This window comes from Denticeps clupeoides, chromosome 19, assembly GCF_900700375.1.
Source record: "Denticeps clupeoides chromosome 19, fDenClu1.1, whole genome shotgun sequence".
Lineage (NCBI taxonomy): Eukaryota > Metazoa > Chordata > Actinopteri > Clupeiformes > Denticipitidae > Denticeps > Denticeps clupeoides.
In genome coordinates this window covers 13,140,567-13,165,470 of record NC_041725.1, presented here as the reverse complement: position 1 = coordinate 13,165,470, position 24,904 = coordinate 13,140,567, and the positions used below count along the sequence as shown (strand labels likewise).

Below are 24,904 nucleotides of genomic sequence, written 5' to 3'. Positions count from 1 at the left end.
CCACTTACACACTCAAAAGCCTGCTGTTGAATACTCCCATTAGCTGATGCATATGTACCCCAATTGCGCTGTGAACAGAAGCGTCTGGGTCGGCATTAACCACCGTGGTGTAATTATGCACACAGGGCAGTCCCTCCCAATAGCAGGCTCCCAGGGAACAGGATTTAGAGGGTGGGCTCAGTGGAGGCTGAGCAGCAGGTATCAGATCGGTCTCTGGTGAGCTAGAGCGTTGCATGCACACTGGGTCTGTTTGTCTATCCATCTTTTAATCTGGAGTTGAGTGTCTTTGATGTGCCTGTGCCAGGGGAGATGTGGGGAACTGGGATTGATTAGCATGCTTGTGAATTAACTTTTTTTTTTATTATTATTTTTATATAATGCATCCATCCTCTGCAGAGAGCACTTATAGAGCACCCCATCAGGTGATATTGTTACATACCTATAACTTTAATTTACCATACTCATAGTTACATTACACTACACACCATATATATTCTTCCAGATCACTTTTTTATTAACATATACATGTAATTAAAATCTTCTTCGTAACAGAAATGTTCAAAAATCATTAAAAATCATCTCAAATGCAGGATGCACACACAGACACACACACCCATACATCATTTACTCAGATAGTCAGACCTACAGCCCAATCAAAATGACAAGAAATCAGAATTGAACCAAACATTTGACTGGATTTATACCCTTTGTTAAATTACATAATATTTGGTGAGACTTGGTCATAATGTTGAACAAATGCATTGAATGGCTGTCATAGTGATAGAAATGCACATTTATATTAAAAATATGCAGAGGTCTCTCAATTTTGTCACATGAATGGATAGGTACGGTAGACACTGTTGACTCACAGTTGACTGTTTTGTGCCTCGGATTTTCGGTTCTGTCAAAGTAATGAGTTGTCGCTCGCCACTGCTGACTTGCTGTATTATCAGCTGTGATTTGCACACCCAGCTCGAGGCGCATCGCTGTTGGAAATACAACCGAATGCGTTGTTATGTTGAGCTATTGAGCCACCGCTTGGATAATCGACTCCTTTGCATCTACGGTACGTGGGCAAGACGGCACTTTTAAAAATGAGCAGCGCTAGAAAACCAAGGCTGCCACGCGCATTATGATCCGCCTTTAATGGAATGGGCCGTGCCGACGCGGTGAAGCATTACCCACGTTGCTATTAGATGCGCAGTCTGAGCGACTGAATCCCAGGGAAGCGTACCAGTTAGCGTTGAGAAATGAGCGGAGTAACATCAGACCCAGTGTTGCGTAATGCGGAGAGGCATAAGTACTGTGCCGCAGGGACGGGCCCAGGAAACGTGAACGCGATGGGGCCCCTTGGTGTCCCGTTACACATTTGTTGGCGTTGCGTCGGATCGGCGCAGCTTCAGAAGAGCACAGATTACAGGCTGCGTCGGTATCAAGTGGCGCAGCCGAGCATCAGAGAAGACAGGAGGATGGAAAGGGAGCTTCGGTCTCCCTCCTCTCAGAGGCGGTGGCTGGGGACGCAGGGTTAGGCTTCGCTCTACAGGAGCCCAGCACGAGGCCTCCACCCCCCAGCCTGTTCCATTCTGTTTCGCTAAATGCAGCTAATTAGCACGTTTAGATCATGCTTTGCATCCTGCAGGGCCGGGCGTGGTGAACGCAACTGCGTCTTCCCACGGGCGTTTGTTTCCCTTCTTCCCCATCTGAGGTGAAAAATGGTGTTCGATGGCAATGTGTTGGGTGTAGCATCTGTGCTTGTCTTTGTTGAGTGTGTGTGTGTGTGTGTGTGTGTGTGTGTGTGTGTGTGTGTGTGTGCTCTTAAGGCCAGACCACAGACGTGTAACTACATCTCGCGAGCTAATTGAAAAGGCGTGTGGTGAGGATAGTCCGTCAGCAGCTGTCTGCCGGGTCAGGCTACTATTGAGATCTGTTGACATGAACTTAATTACCACACTGTGATCCTTAAGTGGAGCCATGGAAACAGGATGTGTGTGGATATATTTTGTGTGTGTGTGTGTTTTACATATAATCACCATCTCTTCTTAATTCATTTTTGCAGCTACCTTGGCGATGGAAGGTTTCACCTTGAATCCATAATGATTGCCAACCCAGATATACCTGCATACAGGTAAAAATCCAGATGAACAATCACCTAAATAGCATTTGCAGCAAATATGCATGACCTGATTTATATTTATTTAGTGCCATAATAATATTCAAGGTTCGTAGCACAATGAATTCTATCCTTGGGAGACCTTCAACTGCTGAAATTAAATTAAATTGTCATTACATAGAAATAATTCTGTTCACAGGTGGTGCAATAGCGGCTTTGTTGTGTGTGCAGATACGACCCCTACAGTAAGATATTTTCCCGGGAGTACTACGATCATGAGGCCATGCGGGAGAACAGGCTAAAGGCCATTGAGAAAGCCCGTTCTGCACAGAGATGGGGACTCATTCTAGGCACCCTGGGAAGGCAGGGCAACCCCAAAATCCTGGAGGTCAGAGAGTGGTGCTGGTTGTGGGGATGTGTCTGTGTGTGTGCGTGTGTGTGTGGGTGGGTGGGTGTCACAAATATAAGAAATTCATTCTTATATTTATTCATTCACAAAAGGTTAAAAGAAGCAGAAAATCCATTCATTCCACCCAAATCTTATCCATCACTTCATACAGTACTGTACAAAAGGCACCAATACAAACCAGTGAAAACAAAACCACGGTTGCAAGCTATTTTTAACTTAAGAAAAAGCCCTTATGTCAAATACTGATCAAATATTGATTCTCCTAAATATTGCAGAATTCCACTGCACAGTACTGTATATCATCCATCCATGCTTCCACCCATCCAAATCAGATCATGTCATCACTCCATTCCTCCATCCATCCCTCCAGATGAGAATGAGCTGAATACCTGCAGTCACTGCTCTGTCATTTTTGGCCAATCACCTGCATGACTTGGCAACATTCATCGACTGTCCTTTACCCTCTCATCTTGTCCTAATTCTGCCTCTCTTGTCTTTCCTTGTGTATTATCGTGCTTTGACCAGTTATCGCTCGTAGAACAAACAGGTTGTAATTCACGTGCCCTTTCCGCGCCGCCCCGTGATTGGGTTTGCTGATCTCCACCTACACAAGCTCTTTCATCTCTATTCCACATTCATGACACCATCCACTCATTACAAACTTTTAACTCATTACAAAATCTTAATCCAAATCTCTTTACCACATAAAGCCCCGTAATCGACCTCGTAGTCAGAAGGTTGCCGGTTCAAGTCCTGATTGTCCAAGGTGCCACTGAGCAAAGCACCGTCCCCACACACTGCTCCCCGGGTGCCTGTCATGGCTGCCCACTGCTCACTCAGGGTGATGGGTTAAGTCCAGAGGACAAATTTCACTGTGTGCACCGTGTGCTGTGCTGCTGTGTATCAGTGACAATCACTTCACTTTTTTTTTTTTTTTTATAAAACCTGCAAGGATCTTTTTAGGAGGGTGTGTTCGTCCTGGTTGAACTCTGTTCCCTATGACTTTGTTCAGATTTGCATGAATGCTGGTGCTTATTCCCATTAGGGAACTGGGAGATAATGTGACATGGGGAGGCATTTGTTACTGACAGGTGTGTGACACCTTTTTGAGATTTTATTTATTTTTTTGCTGTCATAAAAATGGGAACCGATTAGAATATGTTTTTGCAGAGGTTACTCTAGGCTATGCAGATGACTAGTGGCTTAGGACATAGGGCTAGGGCTGCCACCCTCATGTTGGGAGGCCGATCTTCCGCTCAGGACATGATAAAGGGAATAAAAACTGATCAGCTAACATTTCGCACGCTGCAGAGCCTTTGAAGCCAGTCACTCACCTAGCCGTCTCCCCACTGATGTCTGGAGATTTTCACCGGTAATATGTGTGGTCCACTGGGCTTCGCACTTCAAAGAGTGGTTCTGGAACACGGCAGTACACTCCTTTATCTTCCAGAACTGTGCTGCCCATTGATCTTTTCTTTTTTTCTTTTAAGGGCTGTTGTATTTTCTCTTGCTTGACTGGCCACAGTCACTGTGAGCTGTGCAATTAAGCGTTGTCCTGAGTAACTGAAATAAAGGAAACTGCCAACCAGAGTTTTCTGGAGGACTCCTCTGAGTGCTGAGTGGTGTGTGTGTGTGTGTGTGTGTGTGTATATATGTTCTTTGGTTCGGTCAAACATACTCTATTGATTGAATGCGTTCAGACCTTACGAGCATGCCCCACCTCACTTACACCCTTGTCCCTTTTCAGCACCTGGAGTCCAAGCTTGCATCCCAGGGCAAGTCCTTCACCAGGGTTCTGTTGTCGGAGATATTCCCCAGCAAGCTGGAACTGATGGCCGACGTGGATGCGTAAGTGAACGGTGGTAAAAATTCATGGATGCACACTTGCTACGTTTTCACCATTTAATGCTGCCTGGGGGGAAAAGGAATTCATGCATTGGAAAACCAGATGTTTCGAGTTCAGCTGAGCCCTGAACAAATAGAAGGCTAATCTGAGAAGGCTAATTGACATGTAAGGATGCACAACTATGTGGAGCTGTTTTAAAGTTTTTGTTCCAGACATTATTTATCAGAATTCATTGATATCTGATTTAAAAGCAGGGTTATTGTTTCTTGAAAATATATAAAAAGGTGTGGTACATTTATTGATCAATTATTGGTGACATTCGTAATAAACACAGACAACACGTCAAACAAGCCATACCCATAGAATTCTTTTCTCACAAGTATAAAAATACCAATTTTGACCATACAGATATTTACATTTACATTTACAGCATTTATCAGACGCCCTTACCCAGAGCGACTTACAATCAGTAGTTACAGGGACAGTCCCCCCCTGGAGCAACTTAGGGTTAAGTGTCTTGCTCAAGGACACAATGGTAGTGGGATTTGAACCCGGGTCTTCTGGTTCACTAGGCTACTACCACCCATATTTAGACATTCAGATGTTTTAGAAAAGCTGCAGTTTTAGTCACCTAGAGAACTATCTTGACCACATGTTAAACATCCTCCTCCTGATCTTGTTGAGCATGTTACTACAGTGTTCCATCAATGATCATACGTTGGCATTGTTGCTAAGCAACATCATTCACTCACCGGTCAGGTAGGTAGCAGATGGTCGGCAGTTTGCGTCGCGGCTAGAATAAACGGGGTAAATAAAGTAGAAGGCTATTTAATACGTTGTGATCTCAGGATATCCGCTCTGCTCTCAAAATATATCGCAGTCGTAGCTTATGTATGGCACGAATGGCTATTGAATAGGAATAAAAACGATGACAACACTGAAACATAGACTATTAAAATTCCACGGCGTAAGGAGATCCTGAATAACATTCTTTGTGATCAAGAGCAGTTTTGGAAAACGTGAATCATGCAGGGAGGGTTTCGGTTTACGTTTTCAGCGCTCTCGGTTAACACAAGGTCAGGACTCAGAAAGCACACCATATGCCGACACCCACATCTCCGCTTTAACACCACCGGCTTTGTGATCACGATCATAAGCGGCCCGCTGACCCAGCATCACCGACGGAGCTCCAGACACTTCAGACTCTTTCAGACTCCTGGTCTGCGGCCATGATAGCTGTTTACTCGGTGACGAATGCCTGGCGGCTGTATAAACATGCCGCGTCGAGTGTCCAGCACCTCCAACGCTCAACCAATGAGATTCTAAAGCAGGTGTGTGATGTGCTCCGGCTTGCATATCAAGACTGTTTCGGGATCCTGAAGTTGAACACTCATACACACACGCTCCTGCAGGTCCGCCTTGTTCTATAGTAGTAACGAGCTTGAGAGGCTGGAGTGGGAGGGAGGAGGACAGAAGGTCCAAAAAGGAGAGAAGGAGTCGGAGGTGCGGTGGAAAAGTGGGGGATTTTGGCGTGTTGGGCGTGCTTTCTCACATCTACATTTACATTTACAGCATTTATCAGACGCCCTTATCCAGAGCGACTTACAATCAGTATTGCAGGGACAGTCTCCCTGGAGCAACTTAGGGTTAAGTGTCTTGCTCAGGGACACAATGGTAGTAAGTGGGATTCGAACCCGGGTCTTCTGGTTCATAGGCGAGTGTGTTACCCACTAGGCTTCTACCACCCACATCTGTGTACAGTAGCACACTGAATGGGTCATTTTGACACGGGTGAAGGCAAGCTGTTCTCGCCTGGCACTGCAGATCTTCTGTTCCATCACGACGGCGCTCTAAAACTCAAGCCGAAGTCGTTAACGAGCCACGGTTTGCTGCACGCCAGCGTTCGAGGCTGTGTGGGTGCTGCAAAGGCGAACAATGTGTGTCCACTTCATGGCAAAAAATACTAGAGCTCTACAAAGGCTGTGGAGAGCTTCTGAAGGCCCCCGGCTAAAAGACTGGAGGTGGGAATCAGTGGTGGGGAACATCCAGCCCCCAGCGCCGGAGCCCTGGTGCCGGAGTCGTGTTCGTTTATAAGCAGGCCTCCGAGACTCGCCCGCATTGCTTCAAAGTCCGGCTCTTCGGTTCGATTCTGGTTTATATACATAGTCACCGGAGACAGGAATGTGCGGAGCGAAAGGTCACGTGGAGCGCCGGGCTTCACCTGCGTTTGAACTAAGTTCTGGCTGAACTTCGGGCCTGCTTGGGGAAAACAGCGGGCACCTGTGGGCATGGATTTCAAAGGCGGCTGGAAGAGTGTGAGGGAGGAGAGAGTGAGAGACAGAGCAAGTGCTGGCCCACACACTCAACCCTCCCTCATAGTCCTATACAGAATCCATTAGGTAGCATTTTATTGTGTATAATTACATACTGTCCCTGGGCTTTCAATGTCTCTCTCCGATCCCTGAGCACTGGCACACTTAACCACATAGCACATAACCACATTCTACCTATATGGCAAGTTTTGTTATATCAGCATTATGCATTCCCCGTTCATTTATTTAAAGCAGTGTAATTACATGATTTACTATGGAGTAATTAACTCTGGGATTTTGGATCACTGCTGCTATGCGTTTCCAATTATTGAGTAGTGTGTTGTTTTATCAATATGTTTTGAGACCTCAGTGCATTAAAATTAGCTAAAATGTTTTTAGTATATGAACTTTCTCATTAATATAATGTAATAATATCAGCTCAGGTTGGTTATATGAAATCTGTAGATGAAATTGTTTTCTAAGTTATCTCGATTGCCTGACTTCTCGCTTATGAATTTAGCCCAAGGCTGTTCCACCTAGTGGTGCTTCCTAATATTACACTGGATAGGAAAAGCCTTTATGGCTTAGATAATAGATTATTTAATTGTGCAAATTTATTGCCATGAACCCTGAACACTTATGCACTTATCTTAACTACATCGCTTGTGTTCAACCACCATGATGGGAGAGGTCGTCTTGACTGAGTAACTATACGGTTCTTTCTATTGTATCAACATTATGCCTTTACTATTGGTTCATTGAAACCAGTGAGAGGTGTTGTAATTTAATTATGCTGGAGTGATTAACTCTGGGATTTAAGATCACTGTTGCAGTCTTAAAGTTAATTGTGCATTTCTGCACTGGTCTGATTGTGTTGTTCATTTGAAAGTGGAGCCGTTGTAACGCGGGCGCCGCCCAGTCCCAGAGTTTCGTCTTGCCATGTGGGGCGTCCTCTGCAGGCCTGTGTGTCGGGTGGTGCTCAGCTGGAGAGCATCTTCATCAGACCTCCATTCTCTGCTCTGATGGGGCTCTTCAGCGCCCGGCTGCAGCTCTGTCATCAGCAGAGATAGAGCCTCTCCTTCTCTTCCGATCTGATGTTGAAAAGGAGGTTAAATAAAATGGAAGGGATGAGCAGAGGTGCACTTTTGTCTCAGAAGGGGTGATTATTTCGGTGACAGAATAAATTGTACATTTATACCGATTCATTCGTCTGACTCCCTTTCACTAATTACAGGTTTAGTCATCATGGCGCGACACTTTCACACACAATGTTTAGGCTCAGGGTAAAGTGCATTTTGTTCCAAATGAATTACAGAATGCACATCTGCACCTGTATTCTATCAGGTTGTAAATAAATTAGAGGTGGTCATAGATTAATTTTCTTAATCTAGATTAATCTCACTGTAATCTTGGAATTAATCTAGATTAATATAGAGTAATCTAAATTAATCTAGATTAATCTAGTTTTTAGATTAATCTAGATTAATCTAGATTAAAATGGCTCATTTGAATTCTGCCGAAGGCATTCAGAATATGTGTGCTACCCAAATAATGACTAAAAGTAAGTCTTTGAGAACGGGTTTCTCAAGCCAGGTGGCGCATTAGACCAGGGGCTCATCTCCTGTTTCCAAAATGCATCACAAACTGCTTGAGAAAGCTGTTCTATTATGATAATTGGTGATGAAAATAAATGATGTTCAATAAGATGTACTTGTGTTTACCAACTGTTTATTCAGTTTAATAGCCACGTCACGTTTGATGTGGTAGTAGCCTAGTGGGTAACACACTCGCCTATGAACCAGAAGACCCAGGTTCAAATCCCACTTACTACCATTGTGTCCCTGAGCAAGACACTTAACCCTAAATTGCTCCAGGGAGACTGTCCCTGTAACTACTGATTGTAAGTCGCTCTGGATAAGGGTGTCTGATAAATGCTGTAAATGTAAATGTAAATGATGTGGTAATTTCACAGTTGGAAGACTCGTTCTCGCCCCCTACAGTGCAATTCGGCTAGGTATACATCCGCGCTAAAATATCAAGGTGAAAGTCATCATCGTGTAGCGGTTCTCCTTCTGCGTTGTGTAACTTTTTGATTTCATTTCTTGAACCACAAATGATGAGCTGACACCCAAGAGAATTTCTGTGCAAAGTGTATTCTGTACAAAAAGCAAGGTCGCGTCAGAACATCGCGTCACACACCGCGTCTTTCTGCACCTCTCTCTCTCACAACTAACGCCATGTGTCCAAGAGAACTGAACATTAACATAAAGCATTCACAATTTACAATACTGCATTCCTGTACAAAAAGCAAGGTCGCGTCAGAACATTGCGTCACACATCGCGTCTTTCTGCACATCTCTCTACAATATACAGTATTAAAAGAACATAAAAAAAATATTCACAAAACAACACACATGCAAAATATTCCTAATATGTACATAAATTAAAATGAAAGAAATAACTTTTTGCACACAAACCCCACGCACCTCTCACAACTCACGCCATGTGTCCAAGAGAACTAAACCGGGTCTCAAAAACAAAATAAAAGTCTTTAGAAAATAAGAAAATAAAAGACACAAGAAAGAAGAAATATACATATAGTTTAACTCCGGCACAATAGCTTGCGTAGTATAGACCCAGCTCCCAACCCAACTTTGTGAATAGATTAACGGCGATATTTTTTTTTTCTTTTTTTTCTTTTTTTACATTTTCAGTGTTTTACAGAGGAAGAAATAAAAGTCACCTGAAATTAGAGATGCGATCAGTCAAATTTTTTCCATGCTGTGGTAAAATTTGACATTACACATGTCCTGGTAAGACTTGTAGTGTGGTAATGTTTTGTGTGGCAGGCCATACTTTCGGCACCAGTGGTGCAGATATCTGACTAAGTTGACAAATTTGTTTTAAAAAAGTTTGATAGAGTCTAGTCTGCCTAGAAGTAGTTTTATTGACAACAATTTTTTCAGAAAAATGGAAACATCTGCACTCATCAGGAATCCATTCCAGAGCTAAACAGTTTCTCAGGGAAGAGTTCTGCTTTCCTGCTCCTTCTCAGGCCCTCCGAGGCCGGGGGAATTTGTATGGGGCAGTGGTGGCTTAGTGGGTAAAAAATTGAAAATTGAAAGTGAAGTGATTGTTATTGTGAAACACTGCAGCACAGCACACAGTGACACAACAAAATACGTCCTCTGCTTTTAACCATCACCCTTGGAAAGCAGTGGGCAGCCATGACAGGTGCTCAGGACGTGTGAGCAGGACGGTGCTTTACTAGGGTTGTAGCCTAGTGGTAACCAGAAGACCCAGGTTCAAATCCCACTTACTACCATTGTGTCCCTGAGCAAGACACTTAACCAAAAGTTGCTCATGGGGAACTTTCCCTGTCTCTGTCACTACTGATAGTAAGTTGCTCTGGCTAAGGGCATCTGATAAATGCTGTAAATGTACTCAGTGGCACCTCGGCGGATCAGGATTCGAACCGGCAACCTTCTGATTACGGGGCCGCTTCCTTAACCACTGGGCCAGGAGTCTTCAGGAGAAATAAACATTTTCATAAGTCAGTGTGCTCCCGATTCCTTCTTAGGAATCAGTAGTAAGGGTAAGAAAACAGACTCATAATCAGAAAGGTTGCCGGTTCGAATCCCGGTCCGCCAAGGTGCCGCTGAGGAGCCACTGAGCAAAGCACCGTCCCCACATACTGCTCCCCGGACGCCTTTCATGGCTGCCCACTATTCACCAAGGGTGATGGTAGATATCAGAGGACAAATTTCGTTATGCTTTACAATGACAATCACTTCACTTTTCAATCACTTCAGTTTTAACCCACTCAACTGGATTCATAGTCAAACAGCAAAAAGCCAACGTAGAACCCCAATCACCCACCCACCTTGTACACAGACAATTATCATCAGCATTTCATGACCAATTTGAAATTTGTGATGATAAAATTTTATTGCATAATTTAGTTATTTGCATATCATGTTTTATTGCCCTCTCCATATGAATAAAATTGCTGAGACTGCATCCTGTCCCCAGTCTACAGTTTCTCCTTCCAGTCATTTCTTCATTTGTTTTAATCCGTTTCGCTCCAGTCCTTCATTACAGACAGAAAGACATGCGCCCTCGCCACCATCAGCCACCGCTCTGTCCACAGAGCTGTGGCCGACACTATAGCAAGGTCATTTGTACACATGTATGTACTAATGGTGTGTGTAATCTGAATAATGGCACTGGTTATGGAACAGCCATTCCCACATGGCCATTTAGATCACTCACTCGTGCTTATGGCCAAGCGTGCCTTGTTTCCATTTTTGAAGGATTTGCTGATACTGGACCAAATTAGAGATGATGACTTTTGTCGTTTGTGTTCCCGGTTATTAAGAAAGGGAACTATTGAGTAATGATAAACATTTAAAAAATGAGCCCAAGGTGGAATGTTCTCACGATGGGGAGAGGAGATCTGCAGCAGGTGTATTAGGTGGAAAAATGAGCAGCTCTGATATCAGATACTGTGTTTATAAGGAACGAAACCGAGCGGGAGCTCGGAGAACCCAGCGCTGCCTGCCCTCGTGTCTTCAAGCCTCCCGCTTACCTTGTGTTGTGAGCAAAGAACATTTCGGTCGGCTCGACCGAGTGACCCTCCATGGCCACCCCCATTCCATTTACTACTGATTCCTAAAAAGGGGGCGCACTGACTTCTGAAAATGCTTATTTCTCCTGCAGACTCCTGCACTCAGCGTTCAATAAAAAGAGACTATTGTCTATAAAAGTAGTCTTATCTGGCTGTGAAATAGGTGCTAATAAGAGTGTGGGGCAGGATCTATCACGGCTCGTGGCGGGCAGAGACGGGAGATCGTTTGCGGAGATGTTGATGTGTGGGAAGCTGGTTGCCTCTTATGGAGGAGTTCTTCTTATGGAGGCTTTCAGTGCTGCTGGTTGTTTTGTCCTTTTCACCAGCGCACTACGCAGGTCCATTTTAGAGCGAATGATTCTAGGGTGCTATTATGCGTCATTAGTGTTGTTGCCTGTGCGTTTATACAGAATTTAGTGTATTATTATTGCCACATTTGCGTGTATGTTTAATGAGGAGGGCGTTCTATCACCCAGACCGGTCTTGAACACCTATCTCCAGGATACCAAACATGCAACTCGGTATGGCATCCCATGCAAGAAGGCATCATGTATAAAAATTTAAATGAATACTAAATGTCATTTCTAATTCAATAATTCATTTTGGCACAATGTATTTCACAGACAACAATGGGGGTGATGTAGCCTTTTTGAAAAGCTTTGTACCTTGTTACCTTGATCATCTGACAACTCATTTTCATGTTCAAAGCCTTATATGACACTGAATAACTAAATGCCATCACAACCTGGACTGAGTGTTCCTTTTAAGTCATTTTTGGATATCTGATTAAATAATTTGAGTTTAATAATGAAATGCACTTTTCAAATATACCACTTCCACTGTGTGACTCTTGTATGCAGACATACAGATGCAGATTTTGGGTGCACAAAAATACAGTACAGGCCAAAAGTTTGGACACATCTTTCTTTATTTCCATGACCATTTACATTGGTAGATTCTCACTGAAGACATCAAAACTGTGAATGAGCACATGTGGAGTTATGTACTTAACAAAAAGTGGAGACCTGGTCTCCACAGTCACCGGACCTGAACCCAATAGAGATGGTTTGGGGTGAGCTGGACCGCAGAGTGAAGGCAAAGGGGCCAACAAGTCCTCTGGGAACTCCTTCAAGACTGTTGGAAAACCATTTCAGGTGACGACCTCTTGAAGCTCATGGAGAGAATGCCAAGAGTGTGCAAAGCAGTAATCAGGGAAAAGGGCGGCTATTTTGAAGAAACTAGAATAAAACATGTTTTCAGTTATTTCACCTTTTTTTGTTAAGTACATAACTACACATGTGTTCATTCATAGTTTTGATGCCTTCAGTGAGAATCTACCAACGTAAATGGTCATGAAAATAAAGAAAACACGCTTTGTGTCCAAACTTTTGTCCCGTACTGTATGTCGCGGACAAAGTTCAACCTAACTATTTAAATTTAATAAGGCCCATTTAAACTTTCTGTTGTTCAGGTGTGCTTTTTACCAGAGTGGTACACTGGTTCAGTGGTTTGTGCCGGCTACCTGCCTTTTTCCCCCCTTTTTTCCTCCATTCTCCTCTTGAAGTGAAAAAACGCACTCATAGACAGACAGGCAGGTTCCTGAAGGAGACGAACTTTGTACTGAGCTTTGGTACAGTAGTGCAAACAACTGGTGACTTAAAATATTAATCACTGATTTGCCAAGTAATCCTCTGTCACCAATGTGCAGCCGTTCCTCTTCATTCAGATTACAGCCTTCTGTTTCATGGTGTTCTTTAACGGTTGTAGTGGTGATTCCTTATATGACAATACTAATATGACCTAGAGTTACACTTTGTTTATCTATGTCAGCGTATTTCTATATAAATATTGATAATTCTGTATATTAAATGAATTGCACGTACTCTTGTTAGGCTTGATTTGCCCCGTCCCCTCCTTATTTGCTCCCCCCATGTCCAGGGTATATCCATGGAAGCTAAACTGCCCCTCTCCTTTTTCTGCGGCCCCACCCTTTTGTTTACCACCATCTCAAAGCGATAATCTTGAAGGTCTCGAGGCTGCCTTGCCACGGCTCCTCGGCCTGGCCTTATCTAATGAGAGCTGTGTAAATCTGCGGCGAGATCTCCAGCATAAGTATCAGGTGGATCTCAGTGGGAGCGTCCCAGCTGCACACTAATGCAGAACCAATTCGCATTCACAACACAGGGCCGGGTGTGCCCAGCTTCTCAAACGTGCGCTCATCCTCCCCCTCTCTCAGCAGCTTTCTCTCTCTCTCTCTCTCTCTCTCCTTAGGTGGGTGCAGATTGCGTGTCCTCGTCTGTCCATTGATTGGGGCACGGCTTTCTCCAGACCCCTGCTGTCTCCTTATGAGGTACATGTGTCCCACAGCAGCCACAGTCCCATGAAAGGATAGCTGGCTTAACACACTCTGTCCTCCCTAACCTGCGTTATTTAACGCTGTAACTCTCTGTCCCAGCCCTCATGCCGGGGAACACCGCGGACGCTGTCCGGTGATTCCGAGACGTTGGTCGGCTGAATAAGTGAATGTGGGCAGCTGAAGCTCCGCTTGTTTACACGCTGCAGGGCTCAGCGGCTTGAGGGAGATGGAGGGAGTTGGGAGCGGCAGGAGAGCAGCGCCCTCCGCTGGCCTCCCTCGCTTTTTCACGGCTCGACGGCTTCCTGCAACACACGTTGAACCCACCATCACAAAATTAGTTGTTTCATACCTGCAAATATGAATAAAAAAAACAGTGCATCTCAAATTTAACAATCTCATGCAATAAAAATCTACAATGAGTGAAAAGAGAGATTCGACTAAAATTGTGTTTGTTTAACAGAAGTAGGTTATATGCAGTATATACAAACTGCCAATCCTAATGATTGTTATGTGTGTGGAATGTTGCATTTCAGGGGTGTTCAGGAGCCCTGTAAGCGTAATCTGTACAGGCCCGGCGCGCCTCCACAGCAACACATCTCGCGCTCCTCCGTGGCAGCTTGAGTCTTGCCTCAGTGTCGGAAATCGAACAGCGCTTAACGCCCGCATTAGATTACTCATTCACATCATGTGTTCCCTCCCAACATATCCACTCATGTCCCCATTTTCTGAGTGGTATTAGGGAGTGGATGAGGGATGCGGAGGAGGGGGGGGCTGTAGTGGTTATTTTCAGTGCGTCTCATGTTATATTTATATACTCGCTACCCCTGTCAGCAGCGGCGGATTAGCAGGAGCAGCTACGCAGAGCCACGAACAGGAAGTGTACTTAGGGGATGGAGTCTGAGGAAAATGATGGAAGGACTAATGAAGGAGGGATGAAGAGGTGGTGAGGGAGCTGTGTGTGAAATGAAAAGAGAGAGTCGAGTCTTGGTTTCTTATAGAGACATCATGTTTTATTAGATAGTAATAATAATATTAATAACAATAATATCTAATGAGAGCTAATAATATCTAATGAGAAAAAAATGCATAGATAGAGAGTATGCTTTATGGTGGAAGTGACATCTTTTATGTCCTTTTTTGGTTGTTTGTTGCAAAAATCGAGCCATCTGCGTTCTTCTTAAGTCCAGCGTGTTGTAATGGAATGTTAAAAAAATCGAATGAAAAACGTAAAATTCTTTCATGTTGAAAATGAACATATGGAAAAGCTCTTTAAAGAGTGTTTAATGTAACTTATTGAAACTTGGTGAAGCCCAGAACTTCTCATTCGTTTGCTCTTTGGCTTTGTTAACAGCTAATTCGTTTGTTTTGTGGGATCATTTTTGGTTGGCAACCAACAGACTGGTTGGTTTCTTGCAGGAAAATGCCACATCCTTGCATTTTAATAACCCTGGAACAATAAAAAAAGGACTGCATTTTTTTAAAAGACACTTTACTTCCAGCTCTAAAGCTCCAGAGAGGAAATGTAAACTGGGATCAATAAAAGGCTGGGCTGTATTAAGCTTATTATGTGGAGTTTGTTTATCAGGAAGGGATTTCACAGTGTGAGATAGGATCTGTTCAGAACCCCATCTTCCCCGGTGCTCGGGAGTATTGCATTAATTATATGTGGGCGAGCAAACAGTCCAGTGTTTTTACGTGCTAATTGAATGTATAAATATCATCATTGGACAAAGCTCACAAATGCTTATCCATGCACCACAGAGAGCGTCCCAGAATGCATCGGAGTCCACCATGCGTCACCTGTGGTTCTTATTCAGCCTGCAGACATCTGGCGCATTCTGCAGCCTGATGGGCGGGCCGATTATGTGACACAGTTCATGTTTTATCCAGTTCCGGTGTTTTGGCACCATTGTACTGCTGAATCTCTTGTGCTGCTCTGGTTTTCATCCACCCCACACCTTTTTTTTTTTTTTTTACCCCAGTCGCATTTAATTTTTTTTTTTTATCAGGGTCCCATTGGGACCCAGGTTGTTTTGCCTCCCTTTTACTCACTCCCTACTTACTTACTTTTTTTTTCAGGCCGCCGTGGCTCTCCAGCAAATCGGCTGGGAGGGGGTGTATCCCATGGACTTCTACTCCAATCAAAGCCTAGGACCCTGGGCTCCCAATCACCCGGACAACCAGCCAGCCAGGCCAGCGCGGCGGCAGACTCAGGTGTGTGGTCTGGCAACACAAATGTGGGGAAAAAGGAAACAAGGTCAAGATGAATTTGATTTTAAAAAAAGTTTGCTGAACGTTGCTATTGTGACACCCAGTGGCGTGCTCGTGGTTGTGCTGGTCCCAGCTTTTATCAGGCAGGAATACAGATGAGCAGAGGAATATTGCAGTAGATCTGTTCTTTTAATTTATAATTCATCAGGCCTATGGCTGTTTCTAAAACGGAATGCTCTGGTCATGTGACCTGCTAGTTTGAGATATTAAATAAATACTGCATTTCAGTATATGTGTGGTTTATTGTATTTATTTATTTTTATTTATTATTAGCTCAGGTGCATGTTGTCTTTGCATTTACAGAAGAATGAATCCAACCCTTCAACCAGACACTGTGGACGTGAACAGAGCGCCCCTTGCAGCTGCAAAGGGGAATGAGGGGTGCGCCACGGCGCTGACAGCCAACCAGATCTTATCTTCCATCTGCAGGATACAACCCGGCCAATGGGAGGCCTGTGCATATGTTGGCTGTGTATCACTTTAACTTGTGTAGGGCCTTGAGGCAGATTCTCCTTGACACTGTGCAAGAACTCAAAACCCTGCATGAAACGGAAAGGTTCATCTTGCAGCGTGGATGGATGGAGGGATTTGCTGGTCTATTTTGTTGGATAAATAGCAACATGTGGGTGGTTTTATTTAAATGCAGTAAGCCGAGCTGTGGAAGAAGCATTAGTGACCTTCAGTCTCTATTAAAGATGGAATTAATGGAAGCAGTGACTGTTTTCTCAGAACTGTCTACAGTGCTCAATTAATTTAGGTCTTTCTGTATAGACTGTAAATCTATTTATGTTTTTTTCACTTCTTTATCAAGTTTCATGGAAATGTCTTACATCCAGTAGATATGAAGATATGGGATTTTTTTTTCTAAAATAAACAGCAAAAAGCAGTAATATAAAAATATTGTATTGATTCATAATAATTAAAGAAAATTGAACTAAATCTAATGAAAACTAAGTAGAAAATGGATGCATGACTGTGCTGGAAGTTGTGCTTACCTCTTCGTTTTCTATTTCCACACACTCTGAGCGAAGCTAATTAGCCGTTTTCCTTAGGGGTAACGTTCTCTCCATAGGGAATTCACCTCAAGGTTCAATTTTTGGAACATATTAATTATGCAATCAATTAAACTTTTTTTTTTTTTTTTTTGCTTAGGACTGCTTAATGCACCACACAGTAGGTTACTGTGAATTTAATGTTATGCATAATTTATACTAACTTCTGGCTTGTGTGAATTAAGTGCTTACCATAGCGCCCAGCTGGAAGCTCACGCCCCACCACTGTTTTTCCAACATTTTCTGGTTTAAATATGTGTATGCATATATATTTTTCATTCTGTCCACCCTGTATGACAATAATGTGTAAAATAAAGAATAAATACCTGGAGAATTGTATATAAATTTTTTGTATAGGTCCTAGCCTCAGGTTTTAGTCGGAAGTGGAACATTAATATACCGGTTGGGGTGTGTTGCTTAGTGGAACAGAATGGATTGTTGTGTTCTGTGTTAAATGTGCTGGTATGGTTGAGCCAGGGGTCGGCAACTTTTCGGCAAGTCTAAAACCCTGGCCGGACATGGGTTATACTAACTCTACACAACTTACTTATCAACTTAATGCAAATCATTTAACACTTAAATAGTGTAAAGAACTGTTTTCTCACCCCATGAGGCTTCAGAATTTTAAACGTGACTGTAAAAACAACAGACAAAATTAAAATGCACAGAATTTTATTTTATTTTTTTACATTGAGCCACAGTGTAAAGACCAAAGAGCTGTATGCAGCTCAAGAGCCATGGTGGTTGACCCTTGGTTTAGGCGATATAATGGAAAAATGTATGTAACAGTATAAAGGAGACGATTTATTGAAAGTTTATTCCCAAAGATCACTATTTACCAGCAAATTCATGGCAAAAATAAATTATTGTTTTCTATTGTAACAGCTAGTTTTAGCCTGTAGAGGGCAATATGCTTCTGGCTGAGGACATAGGAAACCCTGGACAATCTCAACAATTGTCTCAATAAAAACCTAAATTAATTTCTTGGTGTCTAGCACCTAATACTACTGGAGTCTGCATCACAGACAGCCACTCTTTATTCAGTAGCTGGTTATTAATGCACTAAATACATGAAATACCAACCTGAAATACCAACTCTTTGGTGGGCTTTAATGGCCCACCAAAGGGACCTTTAATGTGTTAACAAGTCAGCCAAACTGTAAGACATGACAATTAAAGCCCGTGTGGTGTCACATTTAATGTTAAATAATAGCTGTAAGACTCATTTTTACCCAGCCTGAAACAGCACATTCCAAACTCAAAGGGAACTTTGTGATTATTAATGTGATCATTTTTTACCCAGACACTTCTTCTTTGGCTTTGTAGGAAAGAGATATTAAAATATTGAACAGCTATTCTGTTTTGTGTGAATTTCTCCCCTATACAGACCAGTGTGGTGAGCAATAAAGAATGCTGGAGTTATGTTAATGGGTGTGTTTTTGGTGTTTACACTTTTTTAAATTCAATACATCATTACTTTTAAGAGATATTTAAATATTGATTATCTAAATTTTCTAAAAAATTGATCAGCTATTCTCATTGAACAAGTGTATGTATTTTTGATTAAATAATTGAAAGTCACCTTCACTGGACTTCCTATTTGGCTGGAATGAGCATTTGAGGCTAATAACTAAAATGGTAACAAGCCTCTCTTTTTGTTTAATTATATATGTAGTTATCCATAAAATGAACAAGAAGTCAAGCAGCACAATAACATGTATAATTGAATTTGAAATTATCACAAAATATCACTTTATAAACTATATTTATGGTTTAAAACTATATTTGTGTCATATGGCCTGACAAAACCATACATATACAATTTGTTATTGTATATTTCAGAGTTTCTGATGCCTTTCATTTCTTCTGAGCAGTGGAGTGGGTGTGGCCTATGGATTTTAAAATCAATCAATGCAAAGATCATCTAATGTTGTTTTGAGGAATGTTGTCAAATTTGGGTGCTGGTTGTTTTCAAGCTAGAGTTCGTGCTTGCCACTGCTTTAAATATCCCTGTTCCTAGGAATGCTTTTCCTATTCTGGCCGCTGTTTCCATGAAGCTCGTCAATCGATCTCCAGCAGGAAGTTCCTCGAATCTGGCCACCTTCCACGAAACAGTGGATCGGTTTAAATCTCCTAGAAATTCTGTTGCAGGCCAGAATACACCATTTCGGATTTTGGAACTGGGATGACAGGATACATGTTATTTTTACACTGGTGCAAAGAATGTGGACTTTTTGCTGTAGTATCATGTTTTCTGCTCCGTAATAAAATTAACCTCTGCTTAAAACAGCATTAATGTTTTTCTGTATTATAATTATACCAAGAAATGTAGTACTATACTACAAACATTTTGATGGAAGAACTGGGGAATTTACATTTATAGCATCTATCAGACGCCCCTTATCGAGAGCAACTTACAATCAGTAGTGACAGGGACCGTCTCCCAGGAGACACTCAGGGTTAAGTGTCTTGCTCAGGGACGCAATGGTAGTCGTTGGGATTTGAACCTGGGTCTTCTGGTTCATAGGCGAGTTACCCAAGAAGCTACTACCACCCTACTACCAATGTGTGAATTTCTCCCCTGTACAGACCAGTGTGTGGCATGGTGAGCAATAAAAGTATATGCTGGAGTTATGTTAATTGGTGTGTTTTTGTGTTTAATTTTTTTTTGTATCATTACTTTTAACACCGATCCTACTGAGCATGACAGTGGTTTAAAAAGTGATAATATTTCATTGAGGAAGCACTACAGCACCAGCTTACCACCATCCCGAATGTCTGGCTCACATGTGTATCTCAACCCAAATCTCGTTAATTGGTCGATCAGAACCCATGACTTTCCAGTTCACTGTACTTTAATTAAATTATGAATTAATATTTTTTGTCCCAATTAAGAACCATGACTCATTTCAGATTCTCACTTGGACCCACAAGAAGGCTTTGTAGCTTTTTATTCTGGAGAAATAATATATGGTTCTTTTGTTGTTCTGGTTCATAATTAGCTGTCTTTAAAAGCATGTTTATTAATGACCAGCATTTTTGTTGCGTTTGGACACCAGATGTAATATGAACCAGCAATTCTGCTTCATATTTTATGAAAGGTTTCACAAAATGTTCCCATTCCAAAATTCCGCTTTCAACCTGCCACGTGGATTTCATCATGCTGGGCTGTGCCTGAGCTCTAGCGTTTACACTGGAGAGCCCTCCATGTGACGCAAGAGAGAAATCTGGATGTGAGACGGATGTTGAGTTCTGGGGAGGGCGGGACCGAGGAGAGGAAGTGCAGGGTTCACTTTAACCCCAGGAGAAGTCAGAACGTTCAGATACTGCATTGGAGAGTGATGGTTAATTCTTTTTATGCATAATTTGTGGACCTGGAGTCCCTGGTTTGAGAAATGGGTAGAGGCCTAGTGGGTAACACACTCACCTATGGTAGCAGGTTCAAACCCCACTTAATACCATTGTGTCCCTGAGTAAGACACTTATCCCTGAGTCTCTCCAGGGGGACGGCCCCTGTCACTACTGATTATAAGTTGCTCTGGGTGAGGATGTATGATAAATGCTGTGAATTTTTCACTTGTTTTCACCCTGCGTGCCAGCCTGCGTGCCACCGATCGCAGCAAAACTGACTTGTTTGCTGCTGGAGAGCTACGAGGAGAAGTACGTGCCGCAACCTGCTTCCACGTGCATGGAGAGCTTCTCTCTCCATCGCCCTTTCTCTGGCTCCGGCCCTCCAGATTTCTCCTTTCCACACCGAAATATTTCACCCCCCTCCTTCCCCTCCACCTTTACCGGTGCCAGAGGCGTCCGTTTCCACTTCCCCTCTCCTCTTCAGGCCTGCGTGCAGAAAAGAAGACAAGAAACGGGCCTGTGTCCTCACTCCCCCGACATGTTGCGACTGATAAAACAAGGTGGCCCCGGCGAAGGGAGAGGAGAATCTGTCCCAGCGCCGTGTGACCTGCTAATGTATGCCAATCTCCATATCTGTTTGGCTGTTTGTATTTTGCCGGGGCGAGGGAGTCCATCTGTGTTTGTGCCTTTCCTGTCTCTGCTAGCATCACGGCGGGGGCGGAGGGGTGGGCGGCTCAAGTGAAGAGCCTGACAAATTGTTTATCTTCCCGAGACAGGAAACGCTGAGTCACTTTGGCCACCTTGTCCCTCCCCCTTCTCTTTCGCGTCCCCCCGCTGCCCTGCGTCCCACTCCCTGAGCCGAAAACACCGCTTCGTCCCCTCGGCCCTCTTTTAATTTCGCTCAGCGTGCACAACCAGGCGTATCTGGCACGCAAAAACCCAGGTGGGGTGGGGGGAAGAGAAGAGCAGACTGAGAGTTTTGGGATTTTTGGAGCTTCTGTGTGCCTGGGGTGGTTCCACAACGGCAGCCACGTCTGTGGGGCCGAGAGCAGCAGGGGGATAGAGGGAGAGAGAGAGAGAGCATGCATTGCATGTTTGTTTTCACTCCAAACGTCCACATATGAAGCAGCCAGCAGGCATGGAGAGGAGGAGCTCGGCTCTCCAGCATCTACTTTCACAAGGTTCCTGCGTCTGGATCCGAAATGTTCTTTTCCTGCTGCTGCCTCTTCTCTTGACGTCGCGGTGCTGTGCTGGAGGGATGGCGACAAGACGCTCAGTTCCTGCCAGTTCACCTCAGGGTTGTAGGACAATGAAGGGTGAAGGAGCATCAAGGCAGGCATCTGCTGTGCTCTGGCAGGGGTTGGGCTGGATCTTCAGCAGGTTCTGCAGTGGTTGGACCATTAAACTGACATGAGGGGGGGGGGGGGGGGGGGGGTGCTGGACATGAATTTTTACACAAGAGAGCCCTCCATGTGGCGCAGGAGAACGTGAAAGGTCCTGGGCAAGGCGGGACAGAGGAGTGCTCCGGGTTCAGACCCGGTGTTAGGAAGCGACTCCCATGAGCTTCGGATTTTGGAAAGATTTGAAAGGTTACAGGAGACATTTTGGGTTTAGCCTCTTTTGATGTTTGTACTTCACATCAACCTCCACTACACTGAAATATTAACTCTGCATAAGGCAATTTGCTGTTTGCTTAAGGAAAAACATATTATTGTATAGCATGAACATGGCATATTGTGGCAATAAAGATGCAACAAGATCAAGGCTTTTATGACAGATTTGCCCTGAGCCAATCATAATTTTTTATATTGTAAAATCATGTTAATTTAGCAAGGAAAGTGGCACAGATGCTAAATGTGCTGCACATAGCGCATTCGTTTGCACTGTGTCCTGTTTCTATGTGCAATTTTCTTCTTATTAGTGTGTCAATAGAACATAATTAATACCAGATGAAATAGGCATTTAACTTCAAATGCAGACAAATACATATGCAAAGTCAGCATTTATAGATTAATGTAGCATTAAAAGCCATAATCACACTTCATTAGCCATTAGCTGTTCGCTACAGATTTATTTTTTATTTTTTGCATAATCTGACACATATATTGTGTTTCCTCTCATTGAGATAATTCCATGGTACATTATATGTTGCGTTAGAGCGATCTCATTTTTAGGCCTTATCGCCCACCTCTCACTGAGATTTGACCATGTGGGAGAGAGGAAGAGTAAATTGGAAAGGAGAAGGAAGGATACAAGGATGGATGAAGGGTTTTGACAGGGGAGAAAAAGAAATTCAAACAAGATGACTAATTGCGTGTGGGAGGTCAGTCTGCCCCTTATTATAAAACCAAAAAAACTGGAGAAAGAAGCGACACCACCTCTGCATCACCCAAAGGGATAAAACAAATAAATGGTGGGCTGGAAGAAGAATGTGTCGCAAAATTGTAATGCGGACTGACAAAAAATCAGGTTAAGGTGAAAGTTAATTCTTATTGCATGATACACAATACATTTATTTTCTTCACAACAACATGTGTGTGTGTGTGTGTGTGTGTGTGTGTGTGTGTGTGTGTGTGTGTGTGTGTGTGTGTGTGTGTGTGTGTAAAACAGAGTGGTTAAGAATGGTATACACCTTTTGTATGAATGGTAGCATGCAAAATCTTTCAGCCCTTCTCCCTCAACAGTAAGAATTTATCTGCTGTAAATACATAAATGCCAGCAGGTCAGTTCTTACACTTCAGGGAGCAGCGACACAAGCCCTAGGTCGAGACGAATGAATAGGAAGAGCCAACTTGTAAATTTTTGATCGCTTTTATTGTGATGTATTGAGCATATTTTTTTCCTTTGACACACACATTGATGTGAGTTTTACATTCAATTGTATGAAGGACATGACGGACATGTGACTGTTAATAATGGATTTCCTCTCACTGGCTACACATTCACAGCTAATTACAGTTTAGCAATTAAAGATCCCAATATTGAATATGTTTTTTTTTTTTTATTGTTAATGCAGTACCATGCTGCAATCTGTCACATTACAAACACATGAGTCTGTCCTACAAGACCAGAACTTTTCCACCCTTTCTGGTTATAAATCTTCAAAAAGTATTCTGTATAAGTTACAGGTTTTAACCACAAACAGGATGGATTTTATTCTGGGGATTACGAACCTCTTTATTAATGAATTAACTTTTTGTTATTAATGAAATAAAATGAATAGACTGGATGAATTGTCTGGCAGTGAAAGTTGAAATATAGTATACATAACTCTACATAGCTGTACATAGTATGTACATAATATACATAGCTGTAATTAGTATAATTAGTATAATTTTTTTATAAATGTGAAGAGTTTCAGCTGCTTTTGATTTCAGGAGCAGCACTGATGCTGAGAGAGGACACACTCTGTTGCTGTGGTGCCTGCCCCCTAGCAACCATGGCTGTAGACTGTTACCTACAGTGTCGTTGCTACAGTAACAATCTAAAGCCACGGTCGCCATGGAAACAGCTGTGAAGGGGGGGGGGGGGCGCACAAGAGTTCACTTCACTGAAACTGCACATGAGGAACCACGATTGGCTCACCACCGCATGCCAGACACACAGACGTTTATAGGAAGGTCCTATAAGTCTTCCAGCTTATTGGTCACTTTGTGTGACCTCCGGGGCACTAGGCGACATTAGTGTGGTCTCCCGGGCAACTGCAGAGGATTGTCAGCCTTCAGTAGCCATGACTGTAGACTGTTACTGTACTTTCTGACATTTATAGCAGTAAGCAGTCTAGAGCCAAGGTATTGATGCACTGACCAGTACACAAGGACGGCCGGAGTGAAACATTGGTTCTCAAGCAGTGGCACTCTGATGGTACGCAGCACCTTTTCGCTAATATTCACAGCTTCTGTGTGCTTAAATGCAGTGCAGATTTATATCCTTAATGTGGTTATTTAATATTCACACACAATCAGCAGTCAATAATAAATTATATTCAAAATAGGAACACACATAGCAAAAAAAGAGGCCTACGCTGCCATTTGAGGGCAACCCACAAGGCTTCAGTATGTAAAAGCAAACGGGCCATCTTTCAATGGCCATCAATGTGATCCTGAAGGCTGTGGCCCAGTTCTGGTGCTGAATATATTGATCGATGTGCAGCGGCAGCAGATTGGTTGTCTATGGCAGGGGCGTTGCCACTCTGAAGTCAAAGCGTGTGGTTCTCAGTAATATTGGCACCGAAAACCTGTGGCCCTGCCTAATAGAGATTCATGGTGGACAGGTTTAAATCTTCTAGACCACCAATTTACTAGCAAACTAGTAGTAATTTGACATATTAAAATAATAATGTTTGTCATTTTGCCTTTTGGAAAGAAGGAAGAGTATTCGATTTCCACCCTGTTCCGGTCGGAACATGAAAGGGAATCTGGTGCCTCTGCCACTCTTGTGTTTATTTTTGGCAAGATGGCAAGAGGCTCGCAACTGTGTGCAATAATTTGCAACAATCCTTAAAAAAAAATCCTTACCCCACTGTCACTGTGCGTGTGCGTGTGTGTGTGTGTGTGTGTGTGTGTGTGTG

At 43.1% G+C, this 24,904-nt stretch overlaps 1 protein-coding gene across 3 annotated transcripts in view; it reads left to right on the top strand.

The window, feature by feature from the left end:
- dph1 (diphthamide biosynthesis 1) overlaps positions 1-19,237 on the top strand; it is a 52,798-nt gene extending 33,561 nt beyond the window's left edge. For 2 of the 3 annotated variants that reach the window (XM_028962467.1, XM_028962468.1), the window contains exons 7-12: positions 2,057-2,125; positions 2,342-2,498; positions 4,267-4,367; positions 13,576-13,654; positions 15,740-15,874; positions 16,235-19,237. In XM_028962467.1, coding sequence (XP_028818300.1) covers positions 2,057-2,125; positions 2,342-2,498; positions 4,267-4,367; positions 13,576-13,654; positions 15,740-15,874; positions 16,235-16,309 — 616 coding nt within the window. In that variant the 3' untranslated portion in view covers positions 16,310-19,237. The remainder of the gene's footprint in view (positions 1-2,056; positions 2,126-2,341; positions 2,499-4,266; positions 4,368-13,575; positions 13,655-15,739; positions 15,875-16,234) is intronic. The other variant, XR_003743214.1, reaches the window with a different exon arrangement.
- Positions 19,238-24,904: the final 5,667 nt, after the last annotated feature.